The sequence below is a fragment of the Anguilla anguilla genome, chromosome 19, assembly GCF_013347855.1.
Source record: "Anguilla anguilla isolate fAngAng1 chromosome 19, fAngAng1.pri, whole genome shotgun sequence".
In the NCBI taxonomy this organism is placed as follows: domain Eukaryota; kingdom Metazoa; phylum Chordata; class Actinopteri; order Anguilliformes; family Anguillidae; genus Anguilla; species Anguilla anguilla.
The window spans coordinates 15,892,719-15,917,776 of record NC_049219.1 but is presented as its reverse complement, the minus strand read 5'-3'; the positions used below and the strand labels follow the sequence as shown (position 1 = coordinate 15,917,776).

Below are 25,058 nucleotides of genomic sequence, written 5' to 3'. Positions count from 1 at the left end.
TTCAGGAAATCAGCACAACGCAGGACAGTGCATTTGGGGCTGGGGAGCAGCGCTCGCTCACATACACTCACTTCCCCCTTTAAAAACACCCCTGAACACAACCTTGGTTTCCTGGAGTTGCTTGGACAATAATGTACACCAGGGGAGTATTTCAGGAAGCAGGATTACTGAGTTAGTTGGATAACTACACCTGGAATAGTTTTTTTATTTCACTCCATGTTCCAGATGTGGGAGAGTTCCGAGTTTTACTGAGCCCAGTTATCCAGGTAAGTCAGTAATCCTACTTTGTGAAACAGGGCCCTTTTTAAAAAATAAAAATAAAAATAAAAAACTCATCAGAAAGGACCGATCACCTTCCCTCTCACATTCTTTCCAGCCAATCGCCTGCGAGCTTTCCCTCCGAAGTGACCCAGGCACCGAGGGGCAGGAGGCAGAACCCCAACACACAAGCCCTAACCCTAACCCTAACCCAACACACAAGCCCTAACCCTAACCCTAACCCAACACACAAGCTCCGCTTCATGCGTCAGGCGGCCATCGCTCAGACTAATTAGCCAATGAAACGCGAGCGGCAGGGAGGTTGACACAAAGGAGCCGGCGGCCGAGCGGCAGTGCAGTAATCAGCGTGTCAGAGCCCGGCTCCCTCTGCCAAACCAAGCCCGTTAACGGCACCAAATCAGAAAACCGCATCAGAGGGCTAAACGAGTCTAACTCCGGTGACTCCACAGAGCAGGAAATCCTCTGTTCAACAGGCACAGAGCCCGATGCTGAGCTGCCAAAAGAAAGCAACCCCCCCCCGTCCCTCCCCCCCTCAAAACGCAGCCACTCACCTTCCAAGTGGCGGCGTTGCGTCTGAAGTAGGCGAACGTGGTGGTGAACCAGCTGTAGATCTCGTTGAGCGTTAGCTGATTGTCCCTGGCTTCCATGATGGCCTGGGAGGGGGGAGGGGGGAGGGCAGAGAAACGGCTCCTTTAGCCAGCTCCAGTGGGAGGGGGGGTTTCTCCCAAAGGCTCCCCCTGCACTTAAGCACCAATTAATTACAATCCAATCAGGCGGAGTTAATTTATTTCCCACTTACCTGCCTGATGAGAGTTGCATAAGTGAACGGCGGCCTGACGTCTGCGTTCTTATAAAACTCGTAGTTAGGGGCGATCTCTGGGGGGGGGAATACACAAACACCGCGTCACCCCCATTTTCTGATCTTCTGCCAGCCAGGGCAGAATTCACATCATCGGATTTGATCACTTTTTTTATTTTAATTTTTTTTTAAAAAGACGAGATCAGTGTGATTAGACCAAAGCGGCTCCTTGCATGACGAACAAAGCACAATTTCAATGAATATCTCTCCTGAGAAATCACAAGTCATTATAAAGGGGTGAAATTAGAGTCGGCAGACGTGTTGTACGTATTTGAATAATCTATGAGCCGCACAATACTGCTGAGCAGTTCTGTGCAAATATAAAAATCTAATGGGGAGGCACTTAAAAGATAAGAGGCATGTACATACTCAGCTGCAAAGAATAAATAAGACCAGTTCTAAGTTTGAATGCAAATGTGAGCATGTTTGTATTTCGCTGACATTCTAAATTGGTCAACAGCAGACAGCACTTTATGACTGACACATACGTGTGGGGATGTACACCCAACATTAGAAATAAGGCCCATGTGTGTGATATGTGATGGTCACTGATGAATGGGTCTGAGTGCAGGTTGTTGTGTGCATGTGTGATTGATTTGGGGTCTAAAGCAGTGCAGTGGTGTACACAGGTGAGCAGTGGTGCACACAGGTGAGCAGTGGTGTATAGAGGTGAGCAGTGGTGCACACAGGTGTGCAGGTATAAGGCTGTGCAGTGGTGCACACAGGTGAGCAGTGGTGTATAGAGGTGAGCAGTGGTGTACACAGGAATGCAGTGGTGCACACAGGTGAGCAGTGGTATATACAGGTAAGCAGTGGTGCACACAGGTGAGCAGCGGTGTACCTGAGGACAGGCTGATGGAGTGCTTGATGGAGTCGGAGTGGCGTCTCCGGACGGCGCCCCCGCTGGGCACGCTGGCGGGGTTCAGCACAGAGGGCACCTGGGACAGGGGGGTGACGGGGGCCGTGGGCGTGGTCGGGGTGTGAGGTAAGTTTGGAGGGGACGCAGACGGCAGGTTCTTAGACATGGTGACACTCGAAACCAAGTTGAGCTGCAGAGATGGAGGGGAATGACAGAGATAGCAAGAGACAGACAGAGAGAGAGAGAGAGATTGAGAAGAAGACAGAAAGAAAGAGGGAGTGAGGAAGGCAGAGACAGAAAGAGAGAGAGACAGAGAGGGAGCGAGGGATGGATACACAGAAAGAGAATGAACAATACAAAGAGAGAGAAAGGGAGAGAGAAAGAGAGAGGCAGAGAAAGGGAGGGAGAGAAAGCGGGAGAGGGAGAGAGAGAGGCAGAGAAAGGGAGGGAGAGAAAGCGGGAGAGAGAGAGAGAGAGGCAGAGAAAGGGAGGGAGAGAGAGAGAGAGAAAGCAGGAGAGGGAGGCAGAGAAAGGGAGGGAGAGAAAGCGGGAGAGGGAGAGAGGGAGAGAAAGGGAGGGAGAGAAAGCGGGAGAGGGAGAGAGAGAGGCAGAGAAAGGGAGGGAGAGAAAGCAGGAGAGGGAGCACTGACAAATGAGAACATATTCAGTCCAACTGTGTCTCCACTAATAAGCTGCAAGGGAAGCAGCAAATCTCAACTAATTACAGGATGAAATTGTATCATAAGAGTTATAATTAGCGCACGCTGTTAGGGATTATCTAATCATCTGCTTCAGCGTTATCATCGAGGCTCATCGCTAACCAGCCCGCGAAGCGCCGGGCTGCAGTGTGTGCCAAGCCACAAACCGGACTCACACTGGCAGCTCCAACAGCACTGTGCCCCTGCCCTCTCCTGCACTGCCAACAGAGCCCAGCCCAACCCGCTCAACTGCCACAGGAACATTCAAACAAAACCTGCTCAACTGCCAGAGGAACATTCAAACAAAACCTGCTCAACTTTTAAACAGATTTTCTTGGAAAAGGACACAAAGTATAGCAGCTCCTTTACAGGAGTATCATTTTCAAACTTTATGTAAAAAGGTGAAAGGTGTTCCTGAACATCTCAGCCATTTTTTTACTAATCACTGGCCAAAGGGAAAGACCAAGCCCAAACAAGATTCAGCTGTCTGAACATGAGTGACTGGCCGATACACAAAACGCAGTCTGAAGAAACCAAATTCAGCACCGTCAGCAAAAACGCGGTTTCCGCTCAAACCTCGGCTCGGCGCCACAAACACGCCTCTAATGGAGGCTCTGATTGACTCTGCTTTGTGGGAATATGTTTTACACTCGCAGCAAGCGGGGGAATTGTACGGGAGCCCAAATTAACATATGCCGGCTAATTGTTCTTTGCTGGGCCGCAGCCAGCAGAGCCGCGCTAGTGGGTTTATAATGAGGAGGGGCACCCCCAGGCATTCACTGGCACATCTGTTCCGTGTAGAACGCGGGCTGGTTTGGTTCTGAAACCCTGTACCACAGCCTGTCACAGCTAGACCACAGACCGCTCTCCAGTCACGCTTCAGATCGTCTCCACCGAGCCGTACGACCACAAGCGAGCCCTCGCCATCAGCTTGGCCCGCGCTCTAGTCTACGGCCACGCCATCAGCTTGGCTCACGCTCTAGTCTACGGCCTCGCCATCAGCTTGGCCCGCGCTCTAGTCTACGGCCACGCCATCAGCTTGGCTCACGCTCTAGTCTACGGCCTCGCCATCAGCTTGGCCCACGCTCTAGTCTACGGCCTCGTTATCAGCTTGGCTCACGCTCTAGTCTACGGCCTCGCCATCAGCTTGGCTCACGCTCTAGTCTACGGCCTCGCCATCAGCTTGGCCCGCGCTCTAGTCTACGGCCACGCCATCAGCTTGGCTCACGCTCTAGTCTACGGCCTCGCCATCAGCTTGGCCCACGCTCTAGTCTACGGCCTCGTTATCAGCTTGGCTCACGCTCTAGTCTACGGCCTCGCCATCAGCTTGGCTCACGCTCTAGTCTACGGCCTCGCCATCAGCTTGGCCCACGCTCTAGTCTACGGCCACGCCGTCAGCTTGGCTCACGCTCTAGTCTACGGCCTCGCCATCAGCTTGGCCCACGCGCTAGTCTACGGCCTCGCCATCAGCTTGGCCCACGCTCTAGTCTACGGCCTCGCCGTCAGCTTGGCTCACGCTCTAGTCTACGGCCTCGCCATCAGCTTGGCTCACGCTCTAGTCTACGGCCTCGCCATCAGCTTGGCCCACGCTCTAGTCTACGGCCACGCCGTCAGCTTGGCTCACGCTCTAGTCTACGGCCTCGCCATCAGCTTGGCCCACGCGCTAGTCTACGGCCACGCCGTCAGCTTGGCCCACGCTCTAGTCTACGGCCACGCCGTCAGCTTGGCTCACGCTCTAGTCTACGGCCTCGCCATCAGCTTGGCTCACGCTCTAGTCTACGGCCTCGCCATCAGCTTGGCTCACGCTCTAGGCTACGGCCACGCCCTGCGAGAGCCACAGACGAGCTAAATGACCCATAAATAACCTTCAGACCAGGACGCCTCTGCTGAAACGCCAGATCTTTCCACCGAGCGTTTAAAACAGCCACTCTAGCCTTCAGTTTCTGTTCCAACTACAATGGAGGGAAGAGAGGAAGAGACCGTGATGCTCAGGGGCTCTGAAACGCTTTCAGTACTCGACGTGTAAACCGTGGCCCAGGACGCGCACCCCCGCCTATGAAGTGCTCTCCAGCTTATTCCCCTGTCCAGCGCACGCGACACAGTGAACCGCGAACCCGTTACTGTTCGCCAGACGATTCAGCACAGAAGCCAACACAAGGGTTTAAATGCCCTATCAAACGCCGCAACAAAAAAATAAACAAAACAAAAACAAACAGCCATTCAGAACCCCCGTAAGCGTGCGAGCCGCGGCGTGTGTATTTATAACGCCAAGCTGACGTGCCGTCTGCCGCGTCTGGGGAACACGCCTGGCGCATTTTGCACGCGAGCGCACAGACCTGCGCTGCGGTATCACTTATCAAGCTCCTTTAGCCGTGACATTTCTCATAAATTCTATTTCTGTGTGTGTGTGTGTGTGTGTGTGTGTGTGTGTGTGTGTAAGAGCCACTTCACGGCAGATGCAACCGCACAGGCGTGCGTGTGCGTGTGTGTGTGCGGACTCCTCAGCTGGAAAGGGTGGCTTCATTTCAAACCCCTTACTCAAAAACCCTCTTATTAATTACCCTCCCGCCCCCCATCAGATGCGATTAGCGCTGGTTTAAAGTGCGGGTTTATGCCAAGCGCTGCTTCATTTGCATGCGTTTCTTTGATTCATTCATGCTCTGGATTATGGGCTGTAGTTTCTATAGAAACCTCACAGCTGGAGTTATTACTGATTAAATAATGAATTTGGCGGGTGAGCACGAGATTCTTTACGTATTTACGGGATAATTATTCTGCTTACGCAGGAGGAGATTTTATTCTACTGAAATGTGAGGGTTCATTCCACTCCTGGAACAGAACACCACTGCACTTCCTTTCAAATACACAAAGTATCACATCCCGTGCAATTAACCACGACCAAAACAGTGCGTACGGAGACGTGAAATTGCATTACTGTACATATGCATATTCAGGTTGGAATCAAATTAAATGATTAACAGTTATTCCCCTGAAATTCTGGTTCCAGTTCATTTGTATTTCTGAACGCAGGCTAACGGCCCAGTGGGAAAGAGATCTCTCTCGCTGTGGAGGAGGGTTTTTTACCCCGCTCTCATCGCAAAGCAGGACTCAAAGTCTCTGGCTATGGGGGCAGGGGGAGCTGGCGGCAGGAGGGGGGGAAAGGGGAAACTCACCGGTTTGGGAGACGGCTTGGGCTCAGAGGGTCTCATGTGCAAGTGGGTCATCATGGCCTGGAGACGCTCGCGCTCCTTAGACAGCTGTTATAGGGGAGATGGGGGATCAGACACAAGCAGCCTCACTGTATCTACAGTCCTGCACATACATGTACCCAGAGCGCTGAGCTCACCCTCACACTTACACACAAGAGGGAAGAGCAGGAGACTGGGGGGGGGGGGCAGGGGGTGAGGGTGGATGGCAGGGGGGGGATCAGGGAAAACAAATAAGAGTTCATCTTGTCGTCAGCAGCAGACTTGAGATCGCAGACGGGGACAGAAACAGACGTGTGTGGAGGAGTCACGTGGGCTGTGTTGGGGAAGGACAGGTAAAGGGAGCTACAGGTGTGGCTTACTTAAGCTGCTTTAAGGCAAGACTGCAAATCATCATCAGGCGAAGACACGAGCAGGCCTCGGCGAAGCTGGGCCCTTACCTGGATCTCCAGCTGCTGCACCACCTGCATCTGCACCCGGCACTGCGCGGTGCTGCGGTCGTCCAGCGCATGCTCGCTGTTCAGGTGCCTGAGAACACAGAACACGGCGCGATCACATGACCCGCTAACGCGATCACATGACCCGCTAACGCGACGGGCTTCCGGCTAACGAGCTGCTAATTACAGCACGGCACCTCCGCTCATCCTTACAGTGACAGTACACAGCAGGCACGTTAGCAACGACATCTGCCCGTGCATTATGGGAAAATAAAAACAGCAACCGGCTAGAACTGCATGATGGTCCTCTGCTCGCAGAATAACAGCTGTGTCAATTGGGGAGAAAAACTGGGGGGAAGAAATGGCTAAATATTTCCTTTGCCTGAGCGTACAGGAGGCTGAATTTGCAATTTAACTACAGTCAGATTGACTAAATGTTCCTTTCAGAGCTGGATATTTTCCTGAGAAATATTCAAAGGGAGCTACACGGCTCTTCAGGAAAATAAAAGCCACACCAAGGTTCACCGTGATTGAATTCAGACTACATTCGAGCATTAATTAAGACAGGCCTTTTATGCGCAGCGCACATGGGCCAAAGGTTTAAAGAGCGTTTCTGCGCTGCGGAGAACTGAGGCTCCAGCCAGATGAGCACTGCTGACAAACCCACAAAGCGCTCTTTTGAGGACTCGTGCTCACGAAAAGCCAGCTCTGCCACTTCCACTCCTGTAATTACAGGCTAGCTCGCAGCCTTTCAGGGATAATACCCAACTCCGCCTGCGCTACATTACCAAGAGCCCAGGCCTCAGATCTACAGCCCCCTCACACTGTTTATCAGCAGGGAGCTGCTCATTGGCCCATCTATCTGAACCAATCACAGAGAATAACTGAGACATGCCAGCAGTATCTACAGACATTATGACTCTGTAACACACTACCCACGAGCACACCTATCTGAACCAATCCCAGAGAAGATCTCCAGACATTATGACTGTATAACACATTACCCATGAGCCAATTTATCTGAACCAATCACAGAGAAGATCTCCAGACATTATGACTGTATAACACATTACCCATGAGCCAATTTATCTGAACCAATCACAGAGAAGATCTCCAGACATTATGACTGTGTAACACATGACCCCTCCCGTTAGGGTCCTGCACTCTCGCCCGTATTCGGGGGTCTGAAACCGTGGTGTTATAAATCAGGAAGGGGGGCTGCCTTTAAAACCGAAAACAAAAGAAAAGAGGGCGGGGCGGCCTGGGGCTCCGCCCATCCGTGCCTAATTTCAGTTCCAGGCCGCACACGCACCGGGACACTTCATCAATCTTTTAATCACCGCGCTCTCAGGAAGCGGGACCTAATGCTGCAGATCCCGTCCTCACTCCAGCGCTCGCCACGCTACCCGGCGCACCTGACGGATTGCACACGTCGAGAGTCACAGCTGTTTCTGAACGATCCACTGAGCTTTCCCTTTTTCTCTTTTTTTCTTCCTACTTCCTTTCTTCCCTGAAGAAACTTCCGTACAAAAACCTTTATTAAGATTTCTTTCTCACGTCCCGCGCCGGTAGGGAGAAGGTCCGAGATTACAGCGGACCCACACCGCCTGGTTCTGCTCTTAAAAAAGTCCCCCAGCCTTACTTCCTGTTAACAAGCCGATTACACACAAATTACTGCAGGCCCATGAAATATGCAGGGGCGTCCTGTCCCGCCCTGCCATGCATTAATAAGAGCAGAGAGGGGTCAGGATGCAGGTACAGAGCAGGCCCCGGAGCTCTAATGAGCCAGCACAGCCACTGCACTTCAGACAGAGAGGCAGAGGAGCAGACTGAGACTGAGAGTGCTTCAAACAGAGCAGCTCTGAGCAAACAGTCCTCCAGCCCGGCTGTAATTTAGGGCCAACCTTTTTATATTTACGGCCATATTGATTTTTGATTTGAGAGAGAGCGGAATAAATGATGTGATGAGTCTGGTCTTGCTGAAGTGGGGGGTGGGGGGGGGGGGGGGGGGAGGGCGGAGGTGGGAGCAGAGCTCACGGCAGGAGGGGGCGGGGGTTTGGGGGAGGGGGGTTGTCTCTGTATCGCGATAACCGCACAGGACTCTGGGACGGTGAAGCTTTTAAAACAGGACACGTTCCACAACCCGCATTTCGCCCCCGAACGGTACCGCGCAGGTCCATCAGAACTGGTGCGACGCAGCAAACGTGCGATTAAAGATTAAAGACGTGCAGGATGGGCCACACAGATAAAAGATTTAAACACAGCACAGCACCGACACAACGATGCACACGGTGACTCCTGTTAGGAGACGGCGACTAGCAGATGACCTTAAGATAGGGGTGTTAATGCTCTCCACTGCCTCACACATATGGGGGCTCGTGTTTGGCGGTGGGTTGGGGGGGGGGGGCAGTCTCCACTTGGCGCCTGTAAAGCAGGTTACCGTGGCGACATGGCGGGTATTTAGGCTAAGAGGCGACAGGCTCTTCATTACAGCCGATAGCCTGGCGCTCTTCCCTCACCCTCAAAGGAAATCAATGAGGGCGGCAGCATCCCCCCCCCCCCCCCCCCCAAGGAGGCGAGCTCTCTAATGATGTGCTTTCCCAAATCAAATGAAATAATTAGGAACTTCGGAGGCCACACTCAGTCTCTCTCTCTATCCACTGCAGGTAATGCACTCAGAAAATTCCAACTCCAAAATCTGTCGGAATTAAAATTTTACTGATAGACCCAAAGACCTAAAACACCAATGCAATGACTGCCCATAGATAAGTGCAAGCAGTCAATGTGTTGGTATTTTCAAACAAACAATAATGTATCATGAAAAGTGTAAAGCCTGCATTCAAATAATTTTTCTGTACACACACACACACGCACACACACAGTTGACAGTTAATATTTTAAGACAAAATAGAAGATACAGAATATCTCAATTCACACACTTAGAGCACTGAAATGCAACTTGTTCATGCTGCACCATCTGCTGCACCATGGCTGGCTCATTTGATTCGTCGGGGAGAAGCAGCCAATGGGGCGGGCGGACTCAGAACGCCACTTTGATCCCGACACGGTTGTAATGTAAGCTGCTTTAAAGCCCGTGTGTCACGCACGCCACAAACAGCACGCCCCCGACCGCGGCTGCCGAGCGCCGGCGCACCTCCGGCGGGATGAAAGCGCCGCGCCTGTCGCCTAGCGATCGCGCCTCTCAGCCAGAGCGCCGCAGCGCCGCAGCGCCGGAGCGCCGGCTCTGAGCTGCTCACAGCGCCCCGCTCGCTGACGTCTTGTTTTTGTGTTTTTCTGGAGAGTTCCAGCACGCGCGCGTCAGCCTGTCTGCAGCGCTCTGAGGTTCCCCTGTTTCATCCCTCCGGCAGAACGACAGACACGACGCCCCGCTTCACAGGCACCCTGCTGACCCGCGCGTGTTACCGTGCCAACTGACGCGTTTTCTTCCACTTCTACAGGGCAGAAACACACACATAGGACACAAATAAAAACAAGGCACCCTATCACAGCAGAGCACTCGATCTGAAGTACCAAACGCATGCAGGGCTGTCGAGGCCTAGGGCTGTCGAGGTGTAGGGCTGCAGGACTACAGCTGGGGTAAATACCGCTTCAATTCAGCCAATTCAGAAAATGGAATTACATTTTTTTCTGATTCCCAAACTGAATTCCAGACAGTTGCAGCGAACATGTATTCCAGTGTTAGCATCCATGACTGCTCATCTCCTTTCAGGTTTATGAGAAAAGCAAAAAAAAAAAAAAGGGGAAACATTTCAAGAGGGGTTTACACGGCCTTAAAAGGACAATAAAAAAAACCCATTCCTGGAGACTTAATTACAGATCTAATTAACATATTCAAATGAGCAATTTCTTCTTTTGTGCCCGTGCATGCTTTTTGCTCTTCCAAGTGGCAGCGTGATAGCCTATAATCTGCCTCACCGCCAAAACCATCCCGGCAACAAAGCGGGCCAATTACAAGCGGGCCAATTATCTAAATTGTTGATGAAGCATGAAGATTTTATTCACTGCAGTCACTGCTCCATGACAACACGACCACTCAGGCGTCTGTGGAGCCGCGCATCCACACAGTTTGCCATTAGGCTTTCCACATTTCCACACCACCATTACCGCCTCATACCTCCAAGAGGCTCTTTGGAGTCTGCTTTATTAGTCAGTCTGAAGTCAGCTGACATACGCTGCCCAATCAAATCCAGGGGTTTCCGGGAAGTTATGATGATTGCATGATTGACTGATAGCTGTGCTGTGAACTGTGCAGGGATGGGGCGGCCGGGGGCCCAATGTGAGATCTTTTCAGGGGGCCCAAAATCCCTGCCGGCGCCCCTGGCTGATCTGGGAATAACTTGGTGAAGAACCGACAAAGCAGCCGACCAATCAGAAGGGAGAGGGCGTGAACTCTGCCGGGCACCTACTTGAGGAAGTGTCCGAAGTCATCGCAGACGCTCTCGCAGCCGGGCCACTTGCAGACGCCGTGTCCGTAGAGAGAGTGCGACGCCCCCGTCTCCTCCTGCAGCACACTGGGGGGGGGGGAGAGGGGGAGGGGGAGGGGGAGGGAGAGAGGGAGAAAGAGAGAGAGTTGAGGCCTGAGAGCCTGTACCAGTTTATCTGTGTTTTATTTCACAGTGTAAACTGAGTCTCTGCCAGTTTCTGTGTTTCGGTCCACAGTGCTTTGCTTAAGCCAGACCCTGTTTTGGTCCACAGTATGTTGTCTAAGCCAGACCCTGTTTTGGTCCACAGTATGTGGAGTAAGCCAGACCCTGTTTTGGTCCACAGTATGTTGTCTAAGCCAGTCCCTGTTTTGGTCCACAGTATGTGGAGTAAGCCAGACCCTGTTTTGGTCCACAGTATGTGGAGTAAGCCGGTCCCTGTTTTGGCCCACAGTATGTGGAGTAAGCCGGTCCCAGTCGCTGTCGGATTACTGTGAACTGCAGGAGTCCCAGGGGACGCCTGTTTTTCTCCTCTTTCTTCTGTTGATGCCTCCGCTTCACCACACCACTTTCCTGCATGCTGCAGCACCCCCTCTGATGTCATGGGCTTTAAATCAGATACTGCAGCTTACGCTATGCAGCTTCTACATGCTTACTATACAGTGGAAATGCGTAATTAATGCATTAGACAGGCAGACGGAAATGTGAACAGACTTGTGTTCCAGTCGCAGCGGTACATAAAAAGGCCTGTTCATCGTATAAACATTACAAAGCCACACAGGCATCGAGTTTTCTGTTTACATGACAAGAAAAACACGGCAAAGATAATTCAAACGGTGCGGGGGTTAAAAAAAAAAAAAAAAAAAAAGCTCTAAATTGTTAATGCGCACGAGGTTAGCATTCTGTTAGCGGCGCGGTGAGCTACAGCAGCTCACTCGCTTTTGATTCCGCACGCGTGTTGCTAAACAGCCGCCTGCACGAGGGGGGGGCTCTTGTTCCAGCCGTCACCCCGACGGCAATCAGCAGCCCAGCAAACAAACAAACAGGCGGTTTCTACAGGGTCCCTGCAGTGAGACGCCTGTGTGCTGCGGAGCTGGAGGGGGCGGATCCTGCAGGCTCCGCCCCCCCCCCCCCCCCCCGCCGACGCCGCTTGGTGGCTCCGCTAACCGCACCGCGTTTCCGCCAGCAGGTGGCGGAGCGCGCGCGGAAGGAGGAAGGCGAGATGTACCTCTCCCGTCTGGAGCCGTGCGCAGAGGACTGGCCGCCGTTCACCATGGAGGGGTGATGGGAGATGGGCGGAGAGGCTTTGGAGACGGCGGAGGAGGAGGTAGAGGAGGAAGAGGAGGAAGAGTTGGCGGTGGTGGTGAGGTCGAGCCCGCCGTGTTTAATGGCCCCCTCGTCCATGCTGTGCGTCGCGCTCACGTCCTTCCATAACTGCTGCAGCTCCACAGGACTCAGGCCAGCTACAGGACAAACACACCATTACACAGTGACCAAAACATGCATACACACAGCACTGTTACACAATGACCAAAACCCGCATACACACAGCACTGTTACACACTGACCAAAACATGCATACACACAGCACTGTTACACACTGACCAAAACATGCATACACACAGCACTGTTACACACTGACCAAAACCCGCATACACAGCACTGTTACACAGTGACCAAAACCCGCATACACACAGCACTGTTACACACTGACCAAAACATGCATACACACAGCACTGTTACACACTGACCAAAACCCGCATACACACAGCACTGTTACACACTGACCAAAACCTGCATACACACAGCACTGTTACACACTGACCAAAACATGCATACACACAGCACTGTTACACAATGACCAAACCCGCATACACACAGCACTGTGAGCCCAACACACTGACCAAACCCGCATACACACAGCACTGTTACACAATGACCAAAACATGCATACACACAGCACTGTTACACACTGACCAAAACATGCATACACACAGCACTGTTACACACTGACCAAAACCTGCATACACACAGCACTGTTACACACTGACCAAAACCCGCATACACACAGCACTGTTACACACTGATCAAAACATGCATACACACAGCACTGTTACACACTGACCAAAACCCGCATACACAGCACTGTTACACACTGACCAAAACCCGCATACACACAGCACTGTTACACACTGACCAAAACATGCATACACACAGCACTGTTACACACTGACCAAAACCCGCATAAACACAGCACTGTGAGCCCAACACAACCATCATACGCACACAGAGATAGGTGGGTATGAATCTAAAACAGTCACAATCATACCTACGTACCTGCGTACATGCAGGAGTACAGACATAACACACTGTTACTTATAACACAAGCATGCATGCAATTACTGTTATACAACATTTCAATTCATTTCCGTATTTTAATGAGAGACTACAAGACAGTAATACAATTCTGATACAATTCAAGCCAGCTGTGGAAACCAAAGCAATGGCACATCCACAGAGCAGCTGGGAAAGTGGAGAGGAGACCTGCCCTGTTTACCCATCGATACGAGGCTCACATATTTTTTTTTTGTTGTTTTTTTAACAGTCTCTGATGTTACTCCATAAACGCAGACGATGAACCGAGCCCCGAACGCCCGCAGACGCGATCGCGCCACGGGCACGGCAGCCTTCCCGCCGCGCCGCGGTCTCACGGCAACGCCGCGCTCCCTTATCAACAACGCGCAGATCAACAGCAAACGCGCAGATCAACAGCAGCCAAACAGCCCTCCCTCCCACTCGCTCGCTCGCTCGCCGCGTCCACACACCGGCTCCTGACGGGCGCGGGACGCGATTAGGGGGTTAGCCGCGAGAGAGGGGCGGCGGCGGAGGAAGCGCAGGCGGCGGACGGGCGCTCCAGTGCAGCTCCTCCGGTCTCGGTTTCGGCGTGGCGGTGTGGAAGCGTTACCATGACGCGCGGCATCCGTAACCGCGGGAGGCGGGCGGGCGGGCGTTCCGCTGCTGATCGGGAGAGAGAGCCGCGGGGAATCGGCTGCGATCCCTTCGCTCCGCTCCGCGTCGCTCGCTCACTCTCTCCTTCCCTCTCTCTCTCTCTCTCTCTCGCCGAGCGCAGGGGCGGTAAACAACAACACAACAACAGCGGTGGCAGCCACGGCAACAGAGAGAGGGAGCGAGTGAGCGAGCGAGGAGAGAGAGAGAGAGAGGCTGCGCGTGACGTGAGTGGGCGAGGGGCGGGGGTACGGAGGAGCGGGTGCGGGGGGGGGCCTACCTTGCGGGAGCGTCTGCCCGGGCAGCGAGGGGGCCTGGCCCGGGGGCAGGGAGATCAGGCCCTGGCGCTGCAGGCTGAGCAGGTGCTGCTGCTGCTGGAGCTGCTGCATCTGGAGGAGCTGCTGCTGGAACACGAGCTGCTGCGCCGCCAACTGCTGCTGCTGCTGCTGCTGCAGCCAGAACACAAATTACGCTAATTAAAGCTAGCGCCGCCGCCGCCAAACACTTCTCCCTCCTCCTCCTCCTCACGCTGTACCCTTCCTCAGATTAACAGTACTCCAGACAGCTGTAGAGACGGGGTACTGTACGGTATTTAAACACCCCCCCCCCCCACACACACACACACTCCCCTCCATAGCTGTTAATTGCCTGGCATTTCTAATTGGCTGTTTAGGTTTATTAGGCAGGGGGGACTTGTTGGAGATCAGCGATATTAATGATGTGGTTCAGACCGCAGGGTCATTTCCTGTTCCCTCTTACACACAGCGAGGGAAACACAACGAGGGCAATTAAAAGAGCCCAGGGGTCCAACATCCACAACTGCGCTCAGGCACAGAAAGGTCCGGAAACTACCTTTCAAAACAAAATTTTTTAAAGGGATGACCTTTCCCCCGTTCTGTTTGAGGGCAGGAGCGAGAGACCATCTCCAGAGAAATAAAGCAGGAATCTCTGCCCCACGTCAGAGACAGCCGGCTGAGACTAATTCTATTCACAAACCCAAACATGGCTGCTTTTTGGGGGGGCGGTGTCCTGCACGTCCAAACCGGGGACATCTAACACGGAGCTCTAAAACATTCCAAGAAACCCACCCTTCAGAGGGTTACCCTGGAGCATGCGGAAGCGTGGTTACCTCTTTCACCTGCTTGCCCGGGTGCTGCTGCTGCAGGAGCTGCAGGTGTAACTGCTCCTGCTGCTTCTTATAAAACTCCTGCAGATGTTGCTAAAAAAAAAACCAAACAAACAGAAAAAGCCATAAAGGGAAAGGTCAGAAAGGCTGAGTGTATGACAGCCCTCTTCTCACGGCCTGTAAACAGCACAGCAAACATCTCCTGCATGATATGGAATGCAATACTTCAGCACGCTCCTCAAACCCTGTGGGTAATCTGACCTTTATATATGTATCTATATTTTTATTTACACACACGCACACACACACACGCTGACAGACAGACAGACAGACAGACAGACACACACACACACGCAGGCAGGCAGACACACACACACACACACACACACACACTGCTCTTCTCTGATGTGTGTTTACAGCATATGAGCTGTGTGAATTGGAAGCGCATTACTGGCGATTTCCCTGTCGCGGCGAATCAAAACGGACGGAAGACGCGCGGCGCACACGAGCGGAGAGGAGGGGAGGGGTTAGGGTCGCCGGGGTGACGGAGCGTCCCAGTCCCAGCCGCACTTAATGAATGTGTCAGTCTGCTGTGCAGGACGCCAGCGCTGCAGCCGCTTCAGCAGCCAATCAGCTTACAGGGGCGTCTCGCACCGCACGCACCGCCACTTTGACACGGTCACAGACACAGTTCTATCATTCTTCTAACAAAACAGACCAATGCAAGTAACCTACTGCATTTACCAATACATTATTCTTTTTCAAATATTTATTGGCTCCTGGAAAATGTAGTTAAAAAAAAAAAAGAGTAAAAACAGCATGTGTGTAAATGCAAGCACTTTCAGTGAGTGCTATAAATGATCTAATTGTGCACTTCTTCATTATGTTTCCACGTGGACTTGAAATTTGCCTTGCATATCACTGGAGACTGGCAGGATGGTGGGTTAATGGAAGGTGTGGTTGTGGTGGAAATGGCAGGATGGTTGGTTAGGATTGCGGTTGGAAAGTGTGGTTCAGGTAGAATGGAAGGATGATTGGTTGAGATGGCGGTTGGAAGGTCTGGTTCAGGTAGAATGGAAGGATGATTGGTTAAGATGGCGGTTGGTAGGCGTGGTTAAGGTGGAGGACAGAGGTGCGGTACCTGCTGGAGCATGACGGCCTGTTGCTGCTGCAGCAGGGCCTGGAGCTGCTGGGGGGACAGAACCTGCTGCTGGAGGATCTGCTGCACCTGCTGGGGGGTGATCACCTGCGGACTCATCATGGCCACCGACACCTGGGCCAAGAGGGGAGGAGCGTCACACACCTGGAGCCCCACCCACCCAACAGATACACCTGGAGCCCCGCCCACCCGACAGCTACACCTGGAGCCCCGCCCACCTGACAGCTACACCTGGAGCCCCGCCCACCCGACAGCTACACCTGGAGCCCCGCCCACCTGACAGCTGACAGACACTGACAGCCGCCTGTCACTCATGAGTCAGGCCTTCAAGGGAAGGGGAAGGGTTTAAATAAAAAGGGAGGTATTCATATAGAAGGGGAGGGGTTTAAATATAAGGGAAGGGATTTAAGCACACGCACACATGCACGTACATTCTTACGCTCAAACAAACCCACACATGCATGCACACCTACACATGCATGCACACACAAACACGTTCTTATGCTCTCTCTCTCTCACACACACATGCACACACACACACACGCGCTTAACCACTGAAAGGAGATAAGAGACATATTCCTCCATCTTTATCTAGGCCCAGATAGTTACATCCACTCCAAGCCATGTTCACATCTCTATCTCAGAGAAATTTTCTGTTTGGGCGCTCTTACAAAAACGGTCATTCCTCATTTTCAATTTTATTACCGTTTTCTGAAAAACAGTGCTCTGTATACCAATTAAAAATACAGTACCAAACGAGAGCACTTCATGCAGCTCATCGTTAGGCCTTGACACGTCCTTGTTTTTCCATCCACCCAAAGCCGAAGTCACACTCTTTGATCAGCTGAAGCATTTGCATGGTCAGGACACACTTTTCATTTCAGAAGCCATTTCGCATTAGCGGTCTCCACCGCCCAGCCTGACTAATCCTGATGAGCTCCGATCAAAGCTGAAGGTCAAAGCCTCATCCTGGCTGCACATTCATATTCAGACAGAAAGCCTGCGCCACCATTGTTCCCGGGAACAAGCCCTCACTCTGCCTCAGGAACGGCTCGCATGACTTCTCAAGAAAAGAACCAACGCAAAAAGGAAAAAAAAAAAAAAAAGATAATATTTCAATGCAATTATGTAAATTTACACCCACTCCTTCCAGCAGAATTAAAGCCTTAAGACACGATTTCAAACGTCACTCTACCTGTTCTACCTGCGCTCCTGATCCACACAGCTCGGCTGAGATTCTACCTGTTCTACCTGCGCTCCTGATCCACACAGCTTGGCTGAAGGCCTCAGACAGGGATGGGGCACTGGCAGAAACAGACAGCTCATTATTTAAAAACTGAAAGGCCAAAACTAAGGACTCATTTCCACCAGAGATGTTTCCCCTCAGTGTCATACACCACACGAGCATCTCTGCGCCTGCAGCCTTTTAATGGCACGATGTGCGATGTGCACACCTCTCCCCACCTGACCGAGCTCCCGTCACCCCCTCACCCAGAGCCCCGCTCTTCCTAACCCTAACCCTAACCCTCTCCCCACCTGACCGAGCTCCCGTTACCCCCTCATCCAGAGCCCCGCTCTTCCTAACCCTAACCCTAACCCTCTCCCCACCTGACCGAGCCCCCATCACCCCCTCACCCAGAGCCCCGCTCTTCCTGCAGGGACGCCTGCAGGAGGGAAAAAGGAAACATGTGCGCGCGTCTCTCTGTGAAGCGCGGGAGAACAGCAGCAGGGGCCAGGAAGTCTTTTTCACGTGGCCATCGTCAGCTTTGTAGAGGAACGCTGGATGATAATCTCCTTCTCTTCTCTTCCAAAACAAAGCGGAGGAGGAGGAGGAGGAGGAGGAGGACGAAGGGAGACGCACGGCGCTAATTCCTGCCTTTACCCGAACGCTCTTCTGCTCCGCGCATCAGAGACGGCACCCACACGCACGCGCACGCACACGCACACGCACACGCACACGCACACTTTCACGTGGATGACATGGTAATTTCCAAAAACATAACACCTTTGTTGAGGCGAGTTCTGTGCAAAGGATGATTGACAGGTGCTCTGAATGGAGAGGAATGTGGGGCGATTTGGGGGGGGGGGGGGTTTCATCCTCCCCTATAAAAAAAAAAAATAGCTGAGAATGTAGTGAGCGAGGAGTTTATTAGAGCTGCTCTACAGGTGCTGGAAGCGAACCCCGCAGAACCCAGCGTGGGCAGAGACGGGAGACGTCTTCATTCGGTGGCGCGCAGTTGCCGTGGGAGACGGACAGGAAGGGGAAGGAGAGGGGAGATATGGCGGCAGGCAAACTGGCCGGCCCCCTGCAGGAGTGGTCTGCCATTAATTAAGGCCCACAGCGCTTGTGCCCGAAGTGAGAATGGGATTCCTGGACTGTCCCGTTAATTTGTCTTCTCTCTGCTCCAGACTCCCTGCAAGGAGGGGGGAAAGAGGGCACAGTCCGACCCCCCCATTCCACTCCTTGCCCTCCCCCACCTCCGTTAGCTGACACTGCTAATTTACCCACCAATTAGCGGGGGCTTTATTGATAGGGACCCCTGCATTGTGTGATGGTGGCAGAAAGACCACCAGCATCCCACCCAGGTTTATCAAACTATCCAAGAAAAGTTGCTCCAGTGACTGTCAGAGCTTTTCTCTCTTCCTTTTGAAATATAAGCAAAATGTCGCCTTGTGAAATGTTTACATGTCCCACAATTATCTTGTTTTAATATTATTCTAGAGTGAATATGGAAATATGTATTCATGTGGAAATAAAAGCCAAGAGGTACTCATTGCTTTTCAGGACTGTAGCACAAACAGAATGAGGAATGAAAAGTATGTCTCAGTTCCTGGGTGCGGGGATAACTGCACAAAGTCTTCCTAAAAGGAAAGTCACATCACCCACAATGCACCGCTTCCTTTGAGTGATAACCTTCAGAGAAATCGCCATTTCAGTTTCTTCAATAAGATTTCTATGTCTTCACTTCTTTAAATGGAAAAAGCACAGAGTCAAAGGGACAGAAGCCCACCGCTGGTTTAAATTCAGAACTCAAAGTCATTTTAATACTTAACTCACAGCATGCTGATTGTAACCCGTTAACAAAATGTTAATTCACAAAAACAAACTTTTTCTCAAAGTTCCACAAAGAGTTCACCTCTACACCAGTTCTCCTCTGTCAGGTGAAGTGAAGGTTGAAGTGGGGACTGGGGAACATGAAATTTAGAGGGATAATTACATGCATCTTGTTTTTTTTTGGAAGGATATGGGAATTATTTGTCACAAAAAACCCTCTAGAACATGAACTGACCAGCAGCTGTCCCTGGAGTGTGCCAGACCTAAGCTCTGTTTATAAATAATAAACATTCCATAATGCATTTTGCATTTTGCAGCCCATCTGCAGAGAGGGGAAGCAGCTTTATTACTATATGATAATAAATATGTATGTGCGATCAGAACACAACAGCATCAAGGGCAAAGACTCCTTTACAACACAACTGAAATGTAGATTTAAGATGCTAATTATACGGGAAATGAAATCCTGTTATTTGTCTGGGTGAAGTGTCAACATGTACCCAAAACAGTAGGTAGAGTTTAAGCATGCACAACATTGAGTAAAAGTTTCCTTAAAGTTCATTAGTAAAACATTCTTAACCATTTAAAAGTTTAAATCACAACAATTAGGTGTAGTTGGCATGGACAATAATGAAATTAGCTAGGTACTACTGTGTCACTCAAAAAAAAACTTCTGGATTTATCTAACTTAAGATACGAAGATTAAGTGTGCTCAAAACAATACTCAACTCAAGCAAAAATACAAAACATCTCCATTGTAACACTGCCCCTACCAGTGCGCTGGGACAATGCTTTTCTGTTTGGACCACTGGGAAGACTGACCCCCCCCCAATTACAGCAGAAACTTTGTATTCCATCTAACTAAACCCAGCCCTGCTCACCTACAACCAGCAGGCAAGATAGGTCACAGGGCAGTATGGCCAAGGGGTTGGAACTCTGGGAATTGTAGTCTCACAGCACATAAAATAGACTGCTTTTAATATGTTTCTCCACTGCCTTGTCACATCTCAGAGGCAGACAATTTCTGATTGATCCATATTAAAGCTGCCTCAGACACTGGTACCCCCGGCCTACATGTTTACACAGTTACATTAAATCCCTGTTATTTCCACCCAATGCAATGTGCTTTGAAACCTTGGGAAATACAACAGTCTGTCTCGAACCAACCTTGGCTAGAAGAGCTGTACAAATGTATTACATTTACATGCCTGTGTCTGTGTGTGTGTGTCTGTGTGTGTGTGCGTGCTCACGTGTGTGGGTGTGCACACGTGTGTGCACGTGTGTGCCTGTGCGTGTGTGTATGTCTGTGGGTGTATGTGTGTGCGCATGTTTTTGTGTCTGAGTGTGCAGGCGTGCGTGCATGCATGTGTGTGTGTGTGTGTGTGTGTGTGTGCGCACGTGTGTGTATGTCTGTGTGTGCGTATGTCTGTGAGTGTGCACGCGCGCGTGTGTGTGTGTGTGTGTGTGTGTGTGGATGTGTGCTGTCCTGTTATACATTTTTCTGTTTACTGATGGGAAACCAAGACGACAGAACACATCAACATTCTGATGACACAGATTTGCGATTCAAAAACAGGGATATGAAAACTCACGGCCCGGGCTGCTGTGAAACCAACAACCTGACAGGGAGCTTCAGTAAACAGAGCATCCAACAACAAACAGCCAGACTGAGCAGCCCAGCACAGCGGCTTTGGACTGAGCCTTTACTCTGCAGTGGCACAACAGGGCAGATTATTTACAGCATGTATAAGTAAGGACCAACACCAACAGCACTTCTTACAAGTCTACTGACATGCTGAAAGGGTACTGTATGTGCAAACCCCTACAAAAAAAACATCTTTTAAATAAAGGTCCATGGTGTGATGTCATCACTCACACGTTTAAATACAATGTGTTTCTCAGGGCTCCACAGCTGTGAAACAGAGTTCACAGATTTCATCTTGGGAAACAGAATTCCGGAACACATCTTTAAATTTAGAATGCTTAAGCAGAGTATTCCGAGCACGCGCCCTTCCTCTCCTCCAGGTGAGGAGTGCGGTCTCGTGTCAGAGACGTGGGTCACTATTACACGATGTGCACAACCCTCTTTCTTTCTCTCTCCCTCTCACTCACTCTCATTCCAGTTCTTTCCTTCCCCCTATCCCCTTCATTGCAGTTCTCTCTCTCTTTTGCTCGCTCTCATTCTAGCTCTCTCCATCTCTCATTTTTCAGTTCTCTCTCACACTCTCTCATTCCAATTCTCTCTCCCTCTCTCTCTCTCTCTCTCTCTCTCGTTTTCCTCTCTCTAATCTTCCATGTGTATTTTAAATATCAGTGTATAAATGTGTGTGATGTGGAAGAGCTGCACGTTCGAGGCTGCTGTGCATCAGGGGGAAACCCCCCCCCCATAAGCGGAGTGTGATTGGGGGGGGGGGGGGGGGGGGGGGGGACGCACTTGCAGGCAGAAATAGCTGTTTATTGAGCGCTCCCCTCAGGTTTATTGTACTATAATAGACCTGTCACATTACGTGAGTGCGCGAAGCAGCCAGCGCAGCCAGCGCAGCCAGCGCAGCCAGCGCAGCCAGCGCAGCCAGCGCAGCCGTGATCCACGGGACCCAATCAGTCAAGCGAAAGCCTCCGGATGCCAACACTCCTCCCGCAGTAAAACGGCGAAAGCGCAGGCAGTTAGACGCGCGTGTGCCTGGCGAGTTACGCAGCGTGCTCTGCGCATAATCTCCCCTCCGTGTAAAACTACAGAAGGGCAGTATCATCCACCGGTGTGCGGAACACTGAGCTAAATCTGCCGCAGATTATAATCTCTTATCCAGACGCATCGATTCTACGAAAGGTTAAGATAATCACGCTAAATTAGGAATAGTGTTTATTCCAGACTCGGGCTCTAAAGGAAAGAGCGCTCGGCAGGGCTGACAGGACCCCATTATGCGAGATGATTTAGGTAATTTCCTGCCTTCTCCACAGCTCATTCAGCACCAGGGCAACCGGCAGCCATAATCGTCCATCTCAACAGCGACTCTTTAGAAAACGGTGTTCATAAACACGCACTCAGGCAGAATAGTATCGAGCCCATAAACCTTCACCATAAACTTTCTCCAGCAATTAGAGTAACTGAGGCTTTTTTTCCCCCATCTACCACTAAATCCATTCAACGTGGAGAGAGGCAATTCTCCTTTCAAATAAATTAAGCCATCCAAACAGGCACAGCTTTAACATGAAGAGACCAGAGAAATAACAAGCATATTAAGCGACATTTTAATACATGGGTGGATGAGAAATTTGACGCCGGTTCCAGGACCTGAAAGGTGTGAATGTAAGATGACAGGAGCGGAGGTGCTCATAACCGGAGGACTGACTGGATGAACCACAGGCGGCCGGTGGGCAGGCTTCAGACTGATTCATAACAGTAACATAAGGACGGGATGGGCGAATGCAGCAATGTAAACACCCTCAGCCAAATGTAAATACTCAATATTGACTGCGCTCTGGTGCAGGCAGAGCCCAGCCTGGCCCGGGAGGGGTCATGGGCCACCGGCTTCACACCGCACTGAGAGAGAGGCTTCTTCACAACCTGTACTGACCACAGCACGTCTACGCCCAAATCACAAAATATAAATCACCCCACAGCACAAGCCCAACGTTCTCATGCTGATGTAACGGTCACCGCCGGCAACTGAAAGCAGTGGAGTTCTAGAACACGGACTGCTCTTCAAAGGCCTCACTGCAGAGAGTGGGCACAACGACAAGACAAACCGTGGTGTCCAGTCACACCCGAAAAAGGGTTTGGGGTGGGTGTAGGTTTTTGTGATTCAGCTTATCAAGGTCTTGATTGAAGACCAATGGTTTGTTAATTGGAGTGGGGAGCAAGGTGTTGTAGTGCTGGGCCAGAACAAAAACCAGCACCCACACTGGCTCTTTTTTGGGATAAGCCTGGCAACTCTTGGAACAGAACAAAGCAGGGGCTTGGTGTCAGTCAGGGATCCACATACGGCTCACAGGAAACGCTTTTTACTGCACTTGCACACGCTCACGTTCTGCCAACCACGTGACTGAAGCCCACTGTGTTCCACGTCGGCCATCTTGGAAGCGCACACACAAGTTGAGACGCTCACGCCGGCCGTTCCAAACGTTCCGCTGGGTTTCGCCGTGCGTCACGGGCACGCAGACGAGGGGCGGGACTAAACACACCGGCGGCTAATCAGCCGCACGCCCACCTGTCAAAACAGAGACGCAGGAGCCGCCGCCGCCGCCTCCGCCGCCGCGCGGCTCCAACACTAACACGGCTGTGGAAATAAACACCGGCGGCATCCAAACCCGCGCGCGGGCGGGGCGGGGCCACAGCTCGCTGGAACGAGACCCGGTCAAAGAAAAAGGACCGTTTGTTTTTTAAACAAAATCCTGTTAGCCCACGATTAACGAGCAGAGAGTTCCTGTTTACCGGACAGAGTCCGGCGTGAGGCCAGAGACAGATCCTTGTCGGCAGCAGGGCCAGGCCGGTCTGAGGGAATGCCGTTTTGTCCTTAAAGGGACTCGGCAGTTTCTGTGGAATTCTGGTCAATATTTGGCGGAGATTTGGGGGAAAAATGAGCAGCGTGCATGGAATGCGCAAAAGCGAGTTCTGTCAGGAAACTCAAAACTGCATTTCCACAATCTCATCCGTCCAATCACAGGCACACATCACCAGTGGAGCACCTTTTTAAACCAATCAGACCTCTCAGTGCTGCTGCTGCTCAGAACTGTGCTCACCCTCCTCCACCCCAGCACCACCTGTCGTTTGTAGGGATAGTAGTATAGTATAGTATAGATTGTAGTATAGTACTCCCTGTTGGATAACACCTGATACTAACACCTGAAGCAAACATTCAGTGCCAAACCAAAAATGTATTTGCATATTTGTGTAAATATTTTACAGTCTACCTAAACTCGGTCTTCCGCAGGTTTAAGACGCTACAGGCAACGCATCATTGCTGATGTCCGTTCACAACATTGGGCCGCTACAGCAGTTGTTTTTCAGAGCTTCACAGAACACGCTCGGCTGAGGAAAAGAGTTATTCTATGGCTGTAAGCAAGATAACTCCCCCTCTGATGCAGAAAGGGGGCTTTAGCAAGTCTTACATGTCTTTCTGTGCACCAGTTCCCACGCCATTTGCATTTAAAAGGATTAGCTCCAGAGGGGAATAGCATTGATACTTCAGCGTATCAAGTACTCCATCTGATGTTGAGCAGATGATTATTTACCATGTTCTCCCTGAATTCTTGTAGGCCAACACGTCTCTTTTTTTTTAACAGATATTGACCGTTACTTATTTCAGAACTGCCCAATCCGCTAACGAGCGGTCAACGGAAAAGGAACGTTCAGATATGAGTCACGCGCTCTCTTCGCTCGTTCGTTGTCTTAGAATAAACCGTCACCACGCCCCTCTCTTTCGCCTCTTCTCCTGTTCTCAGAGAAAGGCGCGCGGGCGCTCAGGTGTTCCGTTTGACATGAGAAAGCGCGTTAGAGATCGCAGCCCTTTTCAGGAGCACGCGGAGGCCTCCCAGGAAGCTCGCCTCGTCCCAGCACGTAATTAGGCACACAGAGCGGTGTGACTCCAATCTGAGGCGTCGGCACGGCAACACTCCCAAATATTAACCGCCACATTGGCTGCGATGTTCCATTCTGTAATTAAAAGCAGAGCACTAATGAGGTACCCGACTGTTCTCTGATAGCACTTATTAGCCGAGCGGGGAGCGCGTTCTCACCGTGCGGCAACTTGCGCCTAAAAATAAAATACGAAAATATGTTAATTGCCGACATTTTTAAAGGAGCGCACAGCATCTTCACGGGAGGAAAAAATATTCAGAGGAGGAGAGTGGGAATCAGCTGTTTAATGGGTGATGAAAATAATACAATAAAAGCTATTATGACTAAAGCTTCCACCAAGCCAGCAACAACAAA

The 25,058-nt window shown here is 51.2% G+C and overlaps 1 protein-coding gene across 8 annotated transcripts in view; it reads right to left on the bottom strand.

Moving 5' to 3' along the window:
- The window catches only part of LOC118219048 (forkhead box protein P2-like), an 85,319-nt gene that overhangs the window by 8,018 nt on the left and 52,243 nt on the right, over positions 1 to 25,058 (bottom strand). For 6 of the 8 annotated variants that reach the window (XM_035401865.1, XM_035401864.1, XM_035401866.1 and 3 more), the window contains 10 exons: positions 16,054 to 16,185; positions 14,916 to 15,005; positions 14,067 to 14,235; positions 12,009 to 12,243; positions 10,766 to 10,870; positions 6,342 to 6,429; positions 5,869 to 5,952; positions 1,980 to 2,187; positions 1,079 to 1,155; positions 831 to 932 (listed from right to left, as the gene is read on the bottom strand). In XM_035401865.1, the coding sequence (XP_035257756.1) occupies positions 831 to 932; positions 1,079 to 1,155; positions 1,980 to 2,187; positions 5,869 to 5,952; positions 6,342 to 6,429; positions 10,766 to 10,870; positions 12,009 to 12,243; positions 14,067 to 14,235; positions 14,916 to 15,005; positions 16,054 to 16,173 (1,278 nt within the window). In that variant the 5' untranslated portion in view covers positions 16,174 to 16,185. The remainder of the gene's footprint in view (positions 1 to 830; positions 933 to 1,078; positions 1,156 to 1,979; positions 2,188 to 5,868; positions 5,953 to 6,341; positions 6,430 to 10,765; positions 10,871 to 12,008; positions 12,244 to 14,066; positions 14,236 to 14,915; positions 15,006 to 16,053; positions 16,186 to 25,058) is intronic. The other 2 variants (XM_035401862.1, XM_035401869.1) reach the window with 1 other exon arrangement.